At 39.8% G+C, this 15,182-nt stretch overlaps 1 protein-coding gene across 2 annotated transcripts in view; it reads left to right on the top strand.

Annotated features, from left to right (window-relative positions):
- Positions 1-15,182, top strand: part of mthfd1l (methylenetetrahydrofolate dehydrogenase (NADP+ dependent) 1 like) — a 31,931-nt gene that overhangs the window by 4,978 nt on the left and 11,771 nt on the right. For both annotated transcript variants that reach the window (XM_034900103.1, XM_034900104.1), the window contains exons 8-20: positions 311-422; positions 923-990; positions 1,092-1,189; positions 1,342-1,515; positions 1,896-2,032; positions 2,525-2,571; positions 3,049-3,156; positions 3,510-3,584; positions 4,347-4,449; positions 5,979-6,055; positions 7,309-7,449; positions 8,206-8,274; positions 11,699-11,810. In XM_034900103.1, the coding sequence (XP_034755994.1) occupies positions 311-422; positions 923-990; positions 1,092-1,189; positions 1,342-1,515; positions 1,896-2,032; positions 2,525-2,571; positions 3,049-3,156; positions 3,510-3,584; positions 4,347-4,449; positions 5,979-6,055; positions 7,309-7,449; positions 8,206-8,274; positions 11,699-11,810 (1,321 nt within the window). The remainder of the gene's footprint in view (positions 1-310; positions 423-922; positions 991-1,091; positions 1,190-1,341; positions 1,516-1,895; positions 2,033-2,524; positions 2,572-3,048; positions 3,157-3,509; positions 3,585-4,346; positions 4,450-5,978; positions 6,056-7,308; positions 7,450-8,205; positions 8,275-11,698; positions 11,811-15,182) is intronic.

Below are 15,182 nucleotides of genomic sequence, written 5' to 3'. Positions count from 1 at the left end.
AAATCCATCTGTCCCATTCTACAAATTGTTTTTGCGGGATAATCAGTGGCAGGGACTGAAACAGGTATAACAGTCGTGTTAAAATATTTATTTTAATTATCTCCACTCTAGAGCTAAGATCCAAGCCAATGTCCATCCATCACCCCAGGTCTTTCTTAATATTGTGGTTTATTTCCAAATAATTTGCATCATGGAGTTTGTCAATTGTTTTGGTTATGTTCACCCCCAAATATTTTATGTGCTTGTCTTATTTATTTATTTCCCCTTTTAAAATTCCTGATATATGATTTCTTCATTCCTTGTGTTCTAGGTGATGCAAGCTGATGCTGTCGTCCTGTTCGGGGCAGGGAACATGGATCTTCCACCCACCTGGGTTAGACCAGGGGCTGCTGTCATCCACTGTGAGCCCACCCTGGAGACAGGTATTGTTGAATATATTATAATAGTCACAATCACACTGTATGGACTTGATGATCTATAGGTTAAAAAATGACTCTTAACCTCTTGGCACCGCACCCTTGGGTGTTGCACGTGGCTTGGAATTTAAACCGTGCTGTTGCACATAAATTGTATTCGCTGTTGACCTTTCAGAATGCATTCTATGGGATTATAGCTGACCAGAAAGCCTAAGAATGCATTTGAGTTTTTGTAGACATACTAGTGTAGTTAAATAAAATTAAAAAATGTATATTTGGCTTTTTCCAGCATTATATAATGAAGTATAAGTATGCAGTTTAATCATGTAGACAGACTTAGCAAGTGTTGCAGTTGTGAGGTTAGACTCATATACCGTATGGTTGGACACAGCATGTGTCTTTTATGTTTTTTTCTATCTTTGTACTCTGTCCAACACTTGCTAACATTTGGAAATTCATGTTTTATTTCTCAACATGTGCATTTAATATTTTTTTATTTTTTTTAGACGAACATGCCATTGAGATGTCCTCAAAGTCTGGGTTAGGATACCTCACAGCAGCTTACAGAACACAGGTGTGCCTCTTTGTTTCTGTCTCCAGTCTCACCCCATTTGTTTTTTTGGTTCTTTACCGTCATACCTGCCTACCTCTCTGTCTCTCCTTTTTGTGTACTAGAATGTGGTGGGTAGTTGCAGTCGTTGGCTCCAGGAGCAGCAGTACCGACCGTGGCATCTGCACAGCCTCAAACTGCAGCCCCTGACCCCTGTACCAAGGTATAGACTACCATCCGTGAGGAATTTAACTACATCTACCTGGACATCCTTTTCTCATATCAAACTACATTTTCTCTAAGTTGGACCTTAGAGAAGGTGGTGCTTTAAAATGAAACCCAACCTAAATGATTAATGCTTTCTATGTTTGCCAGTGATATAGAGATTTCCAGAACTCAGACGCCCAAGCCCGTGGACCAGCTGGCTGAGGAGATTGGTTTGCTGCCAGAGGAGCTTGAAGTCTATGGCAGGAGCAAAGCTAAGGTCCGACTCTCCTTATTGGACCGCCTCCACAAACAGCCTGACGGGAAATATGTACTGGTTGCAGGGTACGTGTGACTCACTGAGACTCAGACTCACTTCGAACACGTTTGGCTGATCTGAGGCCATGGTTACTGGCTGAAGCAGGTTTGTATTGGATCACACTAGCTTGCTTGTCAGGGCCCGCCCAACTTTGCTTCTGACTGGCTAGTAGTCCTTACCGCACATGCGCAGTACGCACATGTGCGACTGCCAAAAAAGATACAGTAGAAGTGAGATGCCTCACTCTGTAGCTAAAACGGAGAACTCAACACACAGGGTGAAAAGAGGAGCTGCAGCAATATTCAGTACCACAAAAATATGGTGTTTTTATTGTACATGGATTCAGTCACATTACTATTTCCAAAAATCTGAAATAACATTTTTTCTTTATTTTCTTTATGTCTAGTATTACTCCCACCCCACTGGGTGAAGGAAAAAGCACCGTGACCATCGGTCTAGTCCAGGCCCTCTCTGCCCACCTTAAGCTCAACTCCTTCGCCTGTCTCCGACAGCCTTCCCAGGGACCCACCTTTGGGGTTAAAGGTCAGCAATGAATTCATACTATGAATCCTTATGCTAATTTTACATGACATATTTGGTCTGAAAAGTATGCTTTCCCCTTCTCTGTGCTCTTTTCCTTTCTCTTAACCTCTTGGTAATGTGATACAGTAGTTTCTAATTTTAAAGATAATCATTCCAATACTAATATTTTCTCTTACACTTTTTTAATGAGATGTATTTTACATGTTTGAAAAGATATCCAACTGCTATTTTGGAATGCAACTCTTAATTTTCTTTTTCTTTGAGTGGAATTTGGAAGTCCAGAGACAGGCGCCCAACGTAGCAGTTAGGAATGTCTCAACTAACTGAGTGATAAGCTATCGTTGTCAGTGTGAGGCTAACGTTTCATGCCCTGCTACATTTTGTGCAGGGGTGGAGTAGTTCACTCAGAGTCCACCACTCAGCATTCCTCCTTTTGTGTGTCCCTGTCCTGTTGGTCTGCCTCTGACTGTGCTACCTCTTCTTCGTGCCTAGGGGGAGCTGCAGGAGGGGGATATGCCCAGGTCATCCCTATGGAGGAGGTAAAACACACAGACACTCTTATTGCTCCCTAGCAGGACTGACGCAGGCTTCAAAGACTGAAGACATGCAGAGACTCACATAGTTTACACATACACACACAACCCCTGCAGCTGTGGCATAATATTGCCTGTGACTAAATCACTATCTGTAAATGCAAGGAGGGAGGGCTGAGAGGGAAGGAGACTGATTTTTAAGCTGCAGACACATAGCCTTCAACAAAGCAGCCTCCTTTTCTCATACCAAAAACCAGCTACAAAGTCTAAACCATGAACGTTACTTTGAAGCCACATGTGATACCAAATTTTTACATTTTAACCCCCCCCCCCATGGTAGAGTTTTATTTTCTCTGGGACCATCTGAACTCACAATGTGCACCACTACACTACAGGAATAGTAATTTGATTTTCTTTATTTCACCTATTTCACATTTTCTTGTTTTAATATTGTTTGTTCTTTCCTCTTTTTTTACTCTTCAGTTCAACCTCCATCTGACTGGTGACATTCATGCCATTACAGCTGCCAACAACCTGGTAGCAGCAGCCATCGATGCCAGAATGCTCCACGAGGCAACACAATCCGATAAGGTAAGTAATAACTCATTCTTGGATAATAATATGAGAATCCTGATTTTGCACAAAATGTAAATGTTAGTGATTTGCTATTTAGATGTTATTCTCTATGATTTAAGAAAGGAAGTGCATTATGTTAATGTTTACATATTACAATCTTGTTATCTAGTGATGTCACCTAATACGTGTTGAATATATGTAAGATATATTCTTCTTCTTATAAAGCTTTTTATGCTCCAATAATATTTAGCAGTTACAACCATGAAGTGATTGTGATGCATTCTATTCAAGAAAACATAATTATTGCAATTTAAAGTAACTTTATATGCATATACGGTACACTTTTACATTTGTCTTATTCCTCCAAGGCTCTGTTCAATAGACTCGTCCCTTCAGTAAATGGAGTCAGAAGATTTTCACCCATCCAAATCTCCAGGCTACGTGTAAGTCCAAACGCTGCAGTGACAGAATCACTTGTATCAATCATTACTAGCCCTAAGAATTGCTATGTTTTAAGCACTTGTAAAAAAAAAAAAAAAGGTTTGTTTCTGTCCACTAGGGGACATCGGTGAGCCTAGCTTTAAAATCCCATCTTTCCCTTCAGCATGTCTTTATCTTCAAAATTTGTTTTTGTCTCATGAAGCTCCTATCTGCTTACATGTCTAAGAGTAAGGATGTTTCTTGTAGTGTTGATGAAGAATGTTTTATATCAAGTCTTGGCAGATAAAATACATATGGCACATGCAAAGTTTGAACATAAGCCATATGACTGTTTCTGTCCTGTTGTACGAAAGTCTCTGGGACGAGAGGTTCAAAGCAATATAAAATATTCATTAGTCCTAATGGACAGATTGAGAGATAAAGAGTCATCATGTTTTTAAACAGAGTACTCCCAGTGAACCTTTTGAACCTGACGGTGAGTTGATCTCCTCATAGTCATTTAGTCTGGACTTGTTTTTACATGCTGGGATGATGCTGTGTCCAGTTAATGTGAACCTACCAAGACAAGTCCCACTACATTGGTCTAAAATAAAATCTAGATATAGATTATCATGAAGTACGTTGCTGTATCTAGCAGTAGTGCTGCAGCTGGGACTGAAGTGTGGATATGTGTCAAACCAAAGTGCAAAAAATAGCACCCAACCATCACATCTCCAAATCTTTTAGAGATTATCCTCTAATCTTCTTCCTCTCTTCGATTCCAGCGTTTAGGGATCAATAAAATAGATCCTGCATCTCTCACAGCCCAGGAAGTCAGCACCTTTGTTCGACTTGATCTCGACCCCTCCAAGATCACCTGGCAGAGAGGTATCCGTAGACTTATACAACTTCACTCTGTAAATGATTTCTGTTTGCTGCCTTCTAACACGGAAGGGCATTTTTCCCCATAGCCAAAACTAAAGAAGGAAAATGGATGTCTGTGAAATATTCAGTAGGGTTTGTTTCTTCCTGATGTAGCGTGCTGTCATTTTTTTTGTTTCTTCCACTTAAAACTAGAAATATATTTAAAGCTTCAATTGAAACTTTTAACTACAGCAAATAGTTTCTACCTCGTTGTAGGTTGTTGGTATGCAGTGACAGTACTAGGCATTCCAAGCAATGTGATCAAATATTTAGTCAAATTATGTCATATCGCATATTAAAAAGAAAATTTATATATATATATATATGAAAGTTTTTACATTGATAAATTTCCCTTGAGAATGAAATTGTAATGCTTGCTATACAACACTAAGAAGTATAATGCAAAACTAATTACTTGAAAGTTTTGACAAACATACAATGGTTCATAAACTCTGATGAATGTGACGTACAACATTGAACTACATTAAAATGTTTGATAATGCACAATCTGAATTTAATATTCATTGCACCGTATGTGGGTGTGTTCTTGTCTATGAAAATTGGATGTGAAAACTCTATTATGGCCCTTGTGTTCATATGGATTCAACACAACTAAAAGCATCGCAGTCACCAGTCACAGAGAATTAAATGTAAGTATGGTAGGAGTGGCAATAGTTACCTCAGTGGAAAATGTGTTTGGTTTAAAGTTGTCAGTGAGAAGCACCAGCAGTGCTGCTATGACTGATGTGGTATTTACTCCAGTGGCTCTAGAGGGCACTCTTAAAAGACGAACCCTGGAGATTAAAAACAGATTTACTGCCTAATGTTAGGCTGGTGTGACTCTGTGTCTATGTGTTCATGAAACAAACCATGTTTTTTTCCCTTTCATCATATCCAGCCAGCATGAGGATATTGTTTGACTAATGTGGTTTCCTCGCTCCTTGTAACAACAGTTTAGCCACAGATTTCTAACCACATTATTAGAGAATAGGCAAAGTGCTCAATGAAGAAACTTTTAGGTCACGAATCCTGGTAGCATAAGCATTTTTGGTATGTCATCCCCTACTTGCATTAAGAATCTCTCTTCTGGGCAGCCAGATAGCTCAGTTGGTAGAGCGGCCATCCATATATAGAGGTTTGCTCCTTGATGCAGCAGGCCCGGGTTTGACTCTGACCTGTGGCCCTTTGTGCATTTCATTCCCCTCTCTCTCCCCTTACATATCTTCAGCTGCCCTGTCAAAAATAAAGGCTGAAAATGCCCAAAAATATGATTTTATATGTAAATAAATATCTGTTAAAAAAAAATCTCTCTTTTACTCACTCATTGGGTTTGTGTGTTTGTCTTTGTGTTCCAGCTTGAGGATGCGCATTTTTGTCTATTTAACATGTGTGGACATGGATTTTTACAGTCCGTCAGGTTCTTGTCTCATTGATGTTATGCCAAAGTAGTATTTATTTTATAATAAATGTTACATGTTATCTTTGTTTTCCAGTTGTTGACACAAATGACCGTTTCTTGAGGAAGATCACGGTCGGACAGGCAAGCACTGAAAAAGGACATATCAGAGAGGTATGCAGCATTCATGCCTTTACAATCTTCATTCTCCTGAATTTACGACGTTCTTTTGTAAATGTTTTTTTTACCCACTGGCTTTGTTTTGTGTATTTTTACGATAACCGCATTATGCATACTTCTGCGGTATCGGTCCTGGATACTGTTATCCACTAATCGTAATATGTTACATTCCAGTTCATTGCAAATATTTTGTCATACACCTACCTAGTATGGCAAACAGTGAATATCACTGCAGTGTTTCCATTGCAGAGTGTGATAACTGCTGCTGGGTTTGATAACATGGGTCTCTAAGGTAACACGAGATGCCCGTGTTTTAAGGTACTTATACAGTAAAACTAGTGTATAAAACTTTCACATACAAGCCTCCTTTTCATTTCCCTGTCCTGTCTCTCTGTCTTATGGTAAAGCCCAGATGTATTTCGCCCATGTGTCTGTACTAATGAAAGCTAAATGAAATCCTGTAAATAAACACTTCACCTCAATGGGAAGCAAGCAAGCTTAAGTGAAAGCAAATGTTTAAAGAAGGAGAAAGTTACCCACCCGCCCACACACACACACACACACACGCACACGCCAACGCACGCACAGAGCTAGTTCAGCACATGTTTACGTTTACCGTCATCAGCTCATCCATTCCGTTTCCCTTTTCATTCCTCTGTTCTCCACCTTCCTCCAGTGCTCGATACACTATAGCCCCTTAGGGTTTTATCAGTGGGAGTAGAAATTTCTTGGTGGATTAATGTGGTTTAAGTTATTTTTCTTTTTTCTTGTGATGTGGAATGAAGACTTCTTTGGTTTTCCATGTGTAAATCCCAATTTTTTTCTTTTCTTGTGTTCTCTGTCTATTTATTTATCTTTTCATTTGTTAGACATAAATCACACAGAAATTCACAATCCTGTAATTTATTGCCCCAAAGCCATCTCTAAATTGCTGGGTCATGATCATAAGACTCATATTCTCTTGTCCATGTGATAAAGCTGGTTACTGGCATCTTGATCATTTTTTGTCTTCTAATCACTGTGGAAAGTTGCCAGTTTTCTTCCCACAGCACTGTGGTCTTGTGGTCAGGGATACTATTATTCTTTACTAAGCAGTCCCTACGTATTCAAAGATTAAAGTCCAATTTCTTTTGGTGTGGAAGTTTTAAACATATTGCTTTCACAATATTCTGCAGGCTGGTTAACAAATACTGCAATTTGTTGCCGCTGTGGTTTACATTGTGTATTTTCCTTTTCACACTCTTCAGACTGGGTTTGACATTGCAGTGGCCAGCGAGATCATGGCCATCCTGGCCCTGGCAGACAGCCTGGTGGACATGAAAAACAGACTGGCGCGCATGGTGGTGGGGACCAGCCGCTCTGGAGAGCCTGTCACCGCAGAGGACCTGGTGTGTGTTGCTGTGTGGTCTTGTCATCCAGAGAGTGGGGGAATTTTATCAATCTCACATTTAACTTTTCATCACTACATCTCAGAATTTCTGCAATGAATAGTACTGAGTCAGCTGCAGTTCAGACAAATAAAGAGACTTTGTCATTCCCATGCAGAAAGAAGTGTGATTGTTAGGTGTATCCTACACTTTTGCTATGTAAACCTGTAGCGTTGGGCCTTCATAGGAGATTTTTTTATACAAAACACGTGAAATATAATTCATCATAATATAATATAAAATCATCATAATCGTCTGTCAGACTTGCAGCTAAGAAATATTCAAATTCCCACTTAGAGCAGACACACTAACATACCACTTCCCCTCTTGAAAACAACATTTCTAATCTAGGTGTAACCTGCGATTAAGATGTTAAGCAGAGTTTTTGCACCTCTCACCGGATCCATCTGTGGGGTCAGCTGTTTTTGGTTTCCCACAGAACACTGCGGACCTGTGTTGTTTCAGAGGCATAGAGGAGGATCCCCTATTAAGTTACATTAGTCTGCCTGATTAGGCTGGATGCCAAAACATCACCACACCTCAGAGCCAGCCCCACTGGGGATATGGTATACAACTGCTTGTATACTACATAGGAAGCAAGCACAGAGACCTACAAATGGACTGTAGTGCAATGCATCTTCTGTAGTATAGCCAGTCCTAATAGCTTAACAAAGTCCTAATAACCTGATCTTGTATTTCTTTCTTCCTCCTTGTCAGGGTGTGAGTGGGGCACTGGCGGTGTTAATGAAAGATGCCATCAAGCCCACGTTGATGCAGACCCTAGAGGTGAGACATACACATAACCCCACTTAAATAGTCATTATGCTGCTCAGAGTCTCTTCGGGAGAATATATTGTAGAATAAATAGGCTGGTAGCCCACAGGGATGTTGAGAGTGTGCACTAGACCTTCCTCTACCTCTGCTGTCAGAGTGCACCACTGAGAGCTTTTAAGAAAGGATAATAGATTGACCTTTTCCTCTCATGAATCTTTATCTTAATAACAGTTTAGTAATGTGTAGAGGACAGGTGACGGTCTCAGTCTTAATCTGACGGCTTATACCAGAACTTAGCTTCATGGCATAACTCTGCCTCTCACAACATCTGGCTTTCATTTAGTTTTTCACAACATTACCATTGTGATCACTCAGGCACATAAACAATTCTTCTTGCTTTTTCACTAACACACACACACATACTGTATATATACCATCAGTGACCCAAAGCTGTCCCTGTACTCAAGGAAAAAGTCCAACCCTCAAGGTGATGGATGGAGAAATGGAGGACAGGGGTTTAGCGGATTGAATGAACTTATAACAATCCAGACATCTAGCATTGATCTTTGGCCTCTCTGGTACAGCAAAAGCCCACTTGAAAGAAGCACTAAGTTTATGAAAGACCGGCCCAGTAATTAGGTCAGGTCGTCTGCATACGTAATGATTAACAATAGTATTGCCCAAAAGACAGACAGTTTTTAATTTATTTATCTGATTTGATAAGTCATCTATATAAACATTAAATAAAATAGTGGACAAAATTCCACCTTGGAGCACAGTATTTAATTGTAATCAGAATTGTTTATATTTTATTTTCCAATCTTGTTTAAATTGACTTTGCATTTATCTGTTAAACTAGTGTAAATGTCAAAAATTGTGTCATCACCGTTGAGAAATGGCTAGTTACAGCGAAGGTTTTCTGCACAAGCTAATTGTATTTTTTTTGTCGGTTTGATTTTAAGTTATTAAAGTTAACTGTATTAGCAGTCGTGCTTCTGTAAAAAGCTTTGTGTTTTTGTTGTAGGAATATTTTTTGTTTGTCCTTTGTTGATTTTGAACAGAATGCTTGGTTACATGGCTTTTGGGTGGGGAAAATAAACACAGACTCAGTGTTTTTAAGGGTGTAGAGGGGCTGGAGTGTTGCATGCAGCAGATATTTAGTTACTTTCTGTTTTTTTGGAGGAAGCATTGCGGTCCTGTTGTGTGAAACCGTTTCCTGTGTAGGTTTCCTGTGATTCTGGTCAGGGAACTGGTATCGGCACCAACCGGGCCTCAGAGCTCCATGAGAATTTTCCATCCAGCTTGACTGCCTGTGCCCTTTATGCCCTCTTCGCTTAGGATTGTTTGTGTTGAATACAGACACACATGAGAATAACTGGTATTGGGGGTGTGTGTGTGTGTGTGTGTGTGTGTGTGTGTGTGTGTGTGTGTGTGTGTGTGTGTGTGTGTGTGTGTGTGTGTGTGTGTGTGTGTGTGTGTGTGTGTGTGTGTGTGTGTGTGTGTGTGTGTGTGTGTGTGTGTGTGTGTGTGTGTGTGTGTGTGTGTGTGTGTGTGTGTGTGTGTGTGTGTGTGTGTGTGTGTGTGTGTGTGTGTGTACACGTTTCTGTGTTGTTTCAGATGAGGTTTGGAGGAGACATAGCACAAGAGGAAAAGGGATAGTTTTTGGACCCACGTCTCAATCGCTGTGTACGTGTCTATTAAGCAGACCTCATCATTCTGTGTTTTTTTTAAACATCCTGTCTACGTGGCCTTTCACCGAACCGTCTGCATGCATCTTTCCTTGGGAGAGGCAGTAGACCATAGTTGAGACAATTGGACCTGCGAATACAGGCCCTCTTGTTTGAAGCATTGTGAAATAAGCCTTGCTATCTGAAAATGGGGATTTGAACTATCTGGGAAAATTGTATTTGTGTTGTAGCCGGTCTGCAGCTGGTGTAGTGGACAGTACAAGAGATGCACAAGAAGAGGAAACAATGACATGATCTCCATCTTCCTGTTTTTGTTCATTTCCCTACTCCTCATGGTCCTCTTGTCCACCAGTTGAAGGGGTGACACATTCATTTAGTTCCTCTTTCATCACCCTGTTGGGCCTGATTTATTTCCTGGATCTCTTTCAGTCATGTACGGATGTGGAAAGTGTGAACTGGGTCCAGTTAAAGTTCAGGAGTTGCAAATATGCATGGAAATCTACGTAATGTATGACGTATGTTCATTTTCTATTGGAATAAAAAAGGAACATGTTGTTGAATGGATAAAGTAAGTAAAGTTAATTTATGTAGCACTTGTCACAGACTGAGGCAAAAAAGTGCTTCCCGGGCCAAATAAAAACATTATTTAAAAAAAAATGATAATCATAAAAAGCACAGTAAAACACAATAGCACAGATAAAATATCAATACACTCAACAATTTTGTTTAAAAGATGCGTCTTTAGCTGCTTTTTAAAGATGTCTTTATATTGTTCCCTCTTTTTTCCCTTATCTGCCTCTTTTTTCTATACATTGTTTCTCTTAAAACAGTTGGATGCTGCTGTGACCTGTACAACTAGTGGCAGGGTTGTCAGAGCCTTGTTAAATGGCTGATTTACTCCTCTGAGGGGAGGCTGTTTATGCAGGCAGAGGGAGAGGTATGCAAACAAAAGCTTAGAAAATCATCCAAGTCCCTCCCATCCTTCCTTTTTCCTCCCTCTCAAGGAATTTACAAACAGTGTAACAATAGGTCAGTTTGCTTACCCCAGTTTTCTTCTTGAACGGAAGAATTCTTATAAATTCTGTCATGAGTGCAATGGAAGGATTGTGATCTTTCCTCTGCCACTGTATACTTTGATGCCTTGTCTGAACTGGATGCACACAACAAAATACCTTTTGAATGAAAGTTGTATATGGTAGATATTTCAAAAGTTCTCATCGAGCACTGATCTTACTTACATCAATGGAGAAGTAAACATTTAAACTGTGAAGTCCACAGTCAAAGCTCTACTTTTAAAGATGATAACTTTCACATTTCTTTGTATCTGTACATACTGAGCATATGACATGTTCATCACATGTACTGCACTTTGCATTGCCTCAATGAAAGTGAGAACTGGCCTAAGGATCTGCCATTGGCAGTAACTTAAACTTGAAGTGCTCTTTTAGTTTGTGTGTGTGTCCAGCCTTTAGGGAATAATCCAAATCAGCAGGGGAAGGAAGCCTGGCCCACAGTCAGGCTACCATGCCAGTTGAGTACCTCTTAACTTGTGCCTACTGTTTAGACAACCACAGTGCCGGCCAAAGTGCATTCACACTTCAATATTTATTCATGTTTAATGAAAGATGTTGAATTTAGTATGAAAGAACCAGTAAGTCCTTATTTAAACTTGGTCGGGTGAGTTGCTGTGGGTTACACTGATTTCTCAACTCCTCCTGCATGGTTGTGTGCCCCTCTAATTGTTGCAGGGTACTCCAGTGTTTGTCCATGCTGGGCCCTTTGCCAACATCGCCCATGGCAACTCCTCGGTGCTGGCAGACAAGCTGGCTTTAAAGTTGGTTGGACGTGACGGCTTTGTGGGTAAGAACACAGTCTGTGCATACAGATCACACACACACACACACGCTAAAGCTGATGCACAACCACAAAACCCTTGGGGACGACAGACAACAAGATGTTGAGTCTAGGATCCCCAAATGTGGAGGGATTTAAAGCATAAGCTTCCTTAGCAGAGCAAATTAAATATAACTTCTAATTTACTTGTGTCAGAAACTTCAGCTTGCTCCCCTGCTGTTGCAACCTTTGGTCTACATTCCTCTTATTTCTTGTCCTGGCTCTGTCCTAACTGCCTCTGGTTGACTTTTGTGCAGCTCAGGTGTCTTGCTGCGTAACTTTCTAGGAAACGGGTGTAAAGATTGCATAAAAAAACCAACACAAGAGAGAGGAAGGAAGCTGATTGATAATCTTAAGAGCCGCTGGAATGCTTTAGAGTAAACCACACTAATCCCTTCAACGTCAAAGCATACTTGAATATTTCCATTTTTATCTGTCTATCCCACTGCTGGCTGTCTGTCCTCATTTACTTTGGCTGCAGATATATGTTTGGAATGTACGTGTGTTATCGTGTGGGTTTTGAGCTGTTCAGGTGATTTTTATTTTTTTTATTTTTTGTACATGCAAATCATCAAGGCTTATATTTATAGATATGTAAAAGAGGTTTCTGTGTGAGAGCAGTAAAAGGAGAAGGTTGATTCTTTGGGCATACACAACATTTACACAACCTGTTAGCTGGGCAAATGTGTAGGCAGCATGAGAGAGTTGGGTTTCACAACATTGGGCCAGAGAAGTAAGGAGGGCTTGTATGCATTTCATACTTTCACCTCTCAACCCCACTTGTTTTCCATCTGTCTGTCTTGTTCCCTCCCATCCCTGTCTGTGTGTTTGTTACCTGACTCTTAGGTATGCCAGGAACTCTACCTCCCTCTGCAGCTGGGATGCATGTACCCCCCTGTCTCCCACTCCCTCCCTCTTAGACTCCTTTCTCTGATGCTACAAACTTTGCCTTTTTAACTAACACAACTAAAAAGAATAATTATGCAACAGTAAAGGTAAGAAAATGAATACTCCTGAAAATACAGTCTGGAACGACAAGTAAGCTCTTTTTTTTTCTTCTTTTCTTCTGTTTTGATAATTGTATTGGTTATGAAAACATTGTACACACCAAAATAATTACTAAAATCTTGAAACATATGAGATCCCAACTAATCCCAACTTGATGGGATTAAGCTAGATTTGGAGGTGATAGGAAAGTGCACTCATAATGTTGCTCCAAGTTAAACAGGATGTAATGACTGTAATTGAATAGACTGTTGTCTTTTCTTCGCCAATAAGTTTGGCTCAATATTAACAACGGATCAAATGTAAATGGCGACAAACGCACAACATAGTATCAACACAGCTGTGCATTTCATTTGTTTAGGTTCACTCTCACCGGTCTCATCAGCCTTGTTTAAAGACACAGCAGTAGGTTTTTTTCAGCAAAAAAGCTTTAAAAACCAACTGTACGCAACACGCTGACCACCACACGGCAAACAAAGCTACTGGCTGGTGAAAAAAGTGAAGTATTTAGTTGCATTATAGACCCAAAACACTGTTTCTCAGGAGTTGGTGGGGACCAGACCACAACTAAAAAGAGAGTGGATATTGGACTTACATATTCCATGAGGCCAGAAACACAAATCACAAATGAATGCTAATGTTGCCCCTTGTCTATTTAAGGTCTAAATAAGCAACTGTTTGCTAACAAGTTTGGCATATCAACTTGATATGGTGATATGTCAATATTGGGTTTACAGCTTGTTTCTGCAGCACCCAAGTCAGTTCTAAAATCAGTAAATGCAGGTTTAAAACCATCCATGTCAAGTGTTTTCTTTTCTTTTTTTATATAACTCAGTATCACAAATCTCATGAACACTTTATCAAATTAATTTTTAAATTGCATGAAGACAAACTCTGTGCTGTAATGTTGTTAGTGAAATGGATATGACAATAAAATATAATGGCCAAATCCTAAACTGACTGTAATAAAGTAGAAGAATTCTTTGTCTTTGACATTGTTACCACACCACTGTGATTTACTACTTAATCTCAAGTAATATACAGTTCAGTTTAATTATCTTTACAAACTCCTCTTGTGGCAAAGGCAGTACGTGAACTTTCTGTGAACTCAGTGTGGGTTGTTGTGTATGACCATACTCTTAGCCATGCTTTACCATGCTCTGTACTATTGTGGGTTTTCAAGTCACTTTGGAATCTTGATTTAAAACGGCGTAGTAGTGCTATTAGAGGGGGCTGCTGGGGGATGAATTCCTCATGCCAGATGTGAGGGATTCCTGTATCATTAACAGTCTGGAGTATTGAAGGCTGATAACCCCCTGACACTGCCTTATCGTAAGATTTCCCACAACGCAGAGCAATCCTGAAATAAAGCAACAAATCGTCATCGTTTGGGCTTTTAAAGGAGTGGCCACCAAGAAATATTCAATTAAATTCAATTTTATTTATAGTATCAATTTAAAATGATGTATGTATTATTCAGCATGTAAAACATGTCAAGCTCAACACCCTTTTTGACACCAAGATTTATTTGGAAGGTTTGTATAATTTAGTCAAATGGCCTTTCATATATTCTCTATCCAATATTTCTGGAAAATTAATCTCAAATAGAGATTTGCTGCGTGTTGTAATTTCAAATAATACACTGAATATCTTTTGGTTAATGGTTTTGACATTTTACAGACAAGCCCAAAGAATTGAAATAAAAAAGGAGAATTAATCAATGATGACAATAATCCAAAGCTCTATCAGGAAATAGATGGTCGCGTTCATCTAGCATACTAGATGCATCCAGCCTATTCTGTTACTGTTTTGATTGGCATGGGTGCTGATATACCAATGCTTTGACTGGTAGTAACACCATCCAGCTCTCTTTTTTTTTGCTCCTAACAACATCGACCTCTTCTTGCTCTCTGGCCCGTTCAAGGCTGTCACACAGAACAGGAAGCCTGCAAGTGTTTCCTCATGACATCCTCTGGGGCTAATCTCCTGATATGTGTAATGTCGTAGTGGAAGACTTGTCGTACTTGCTGCTGACATTATATACTCGCAGTTTTTCTCTCCATTCTTCTTTCTCCGGTTATTCTTCGCTCTGCCTTGTTGTGCATGTGTTGTGCGAGTACTTCTGTTTGTGGAAGATCACACAATTTATGGAAATATGCACAAATCCTGAACCTAAAAATGTGATTTTCTTTGGCAGGCTGGTTCAGTATTTGGAGCCAAAGCTCTGGTGTGGTGCTAACATGAAACACTACGCTCTGTCAGCGGTCTGTAGTTGCATTCTTGTGTTGTGTCTTCATAAATCGTACCTTCACTAATAATGCAGAGAACCGCTCA

Source organism: Etheostoma cragini, chromosome 18, assembly GCF_013103735.1.
Source record: "Etheostoma cragini isolate CJK2018 chromosome 18, CSU_Ecrag_1.0, whole genome shotgun sequence".
NCBI lineage: Eukaryota > Metazoa > Chordata > Actinopteri > Perciformes > Percidae > Etheostoma > Etheostoma cragini.
This window is presented reverse-complemented; position numbering and strand designations above follow the sequence as displayed.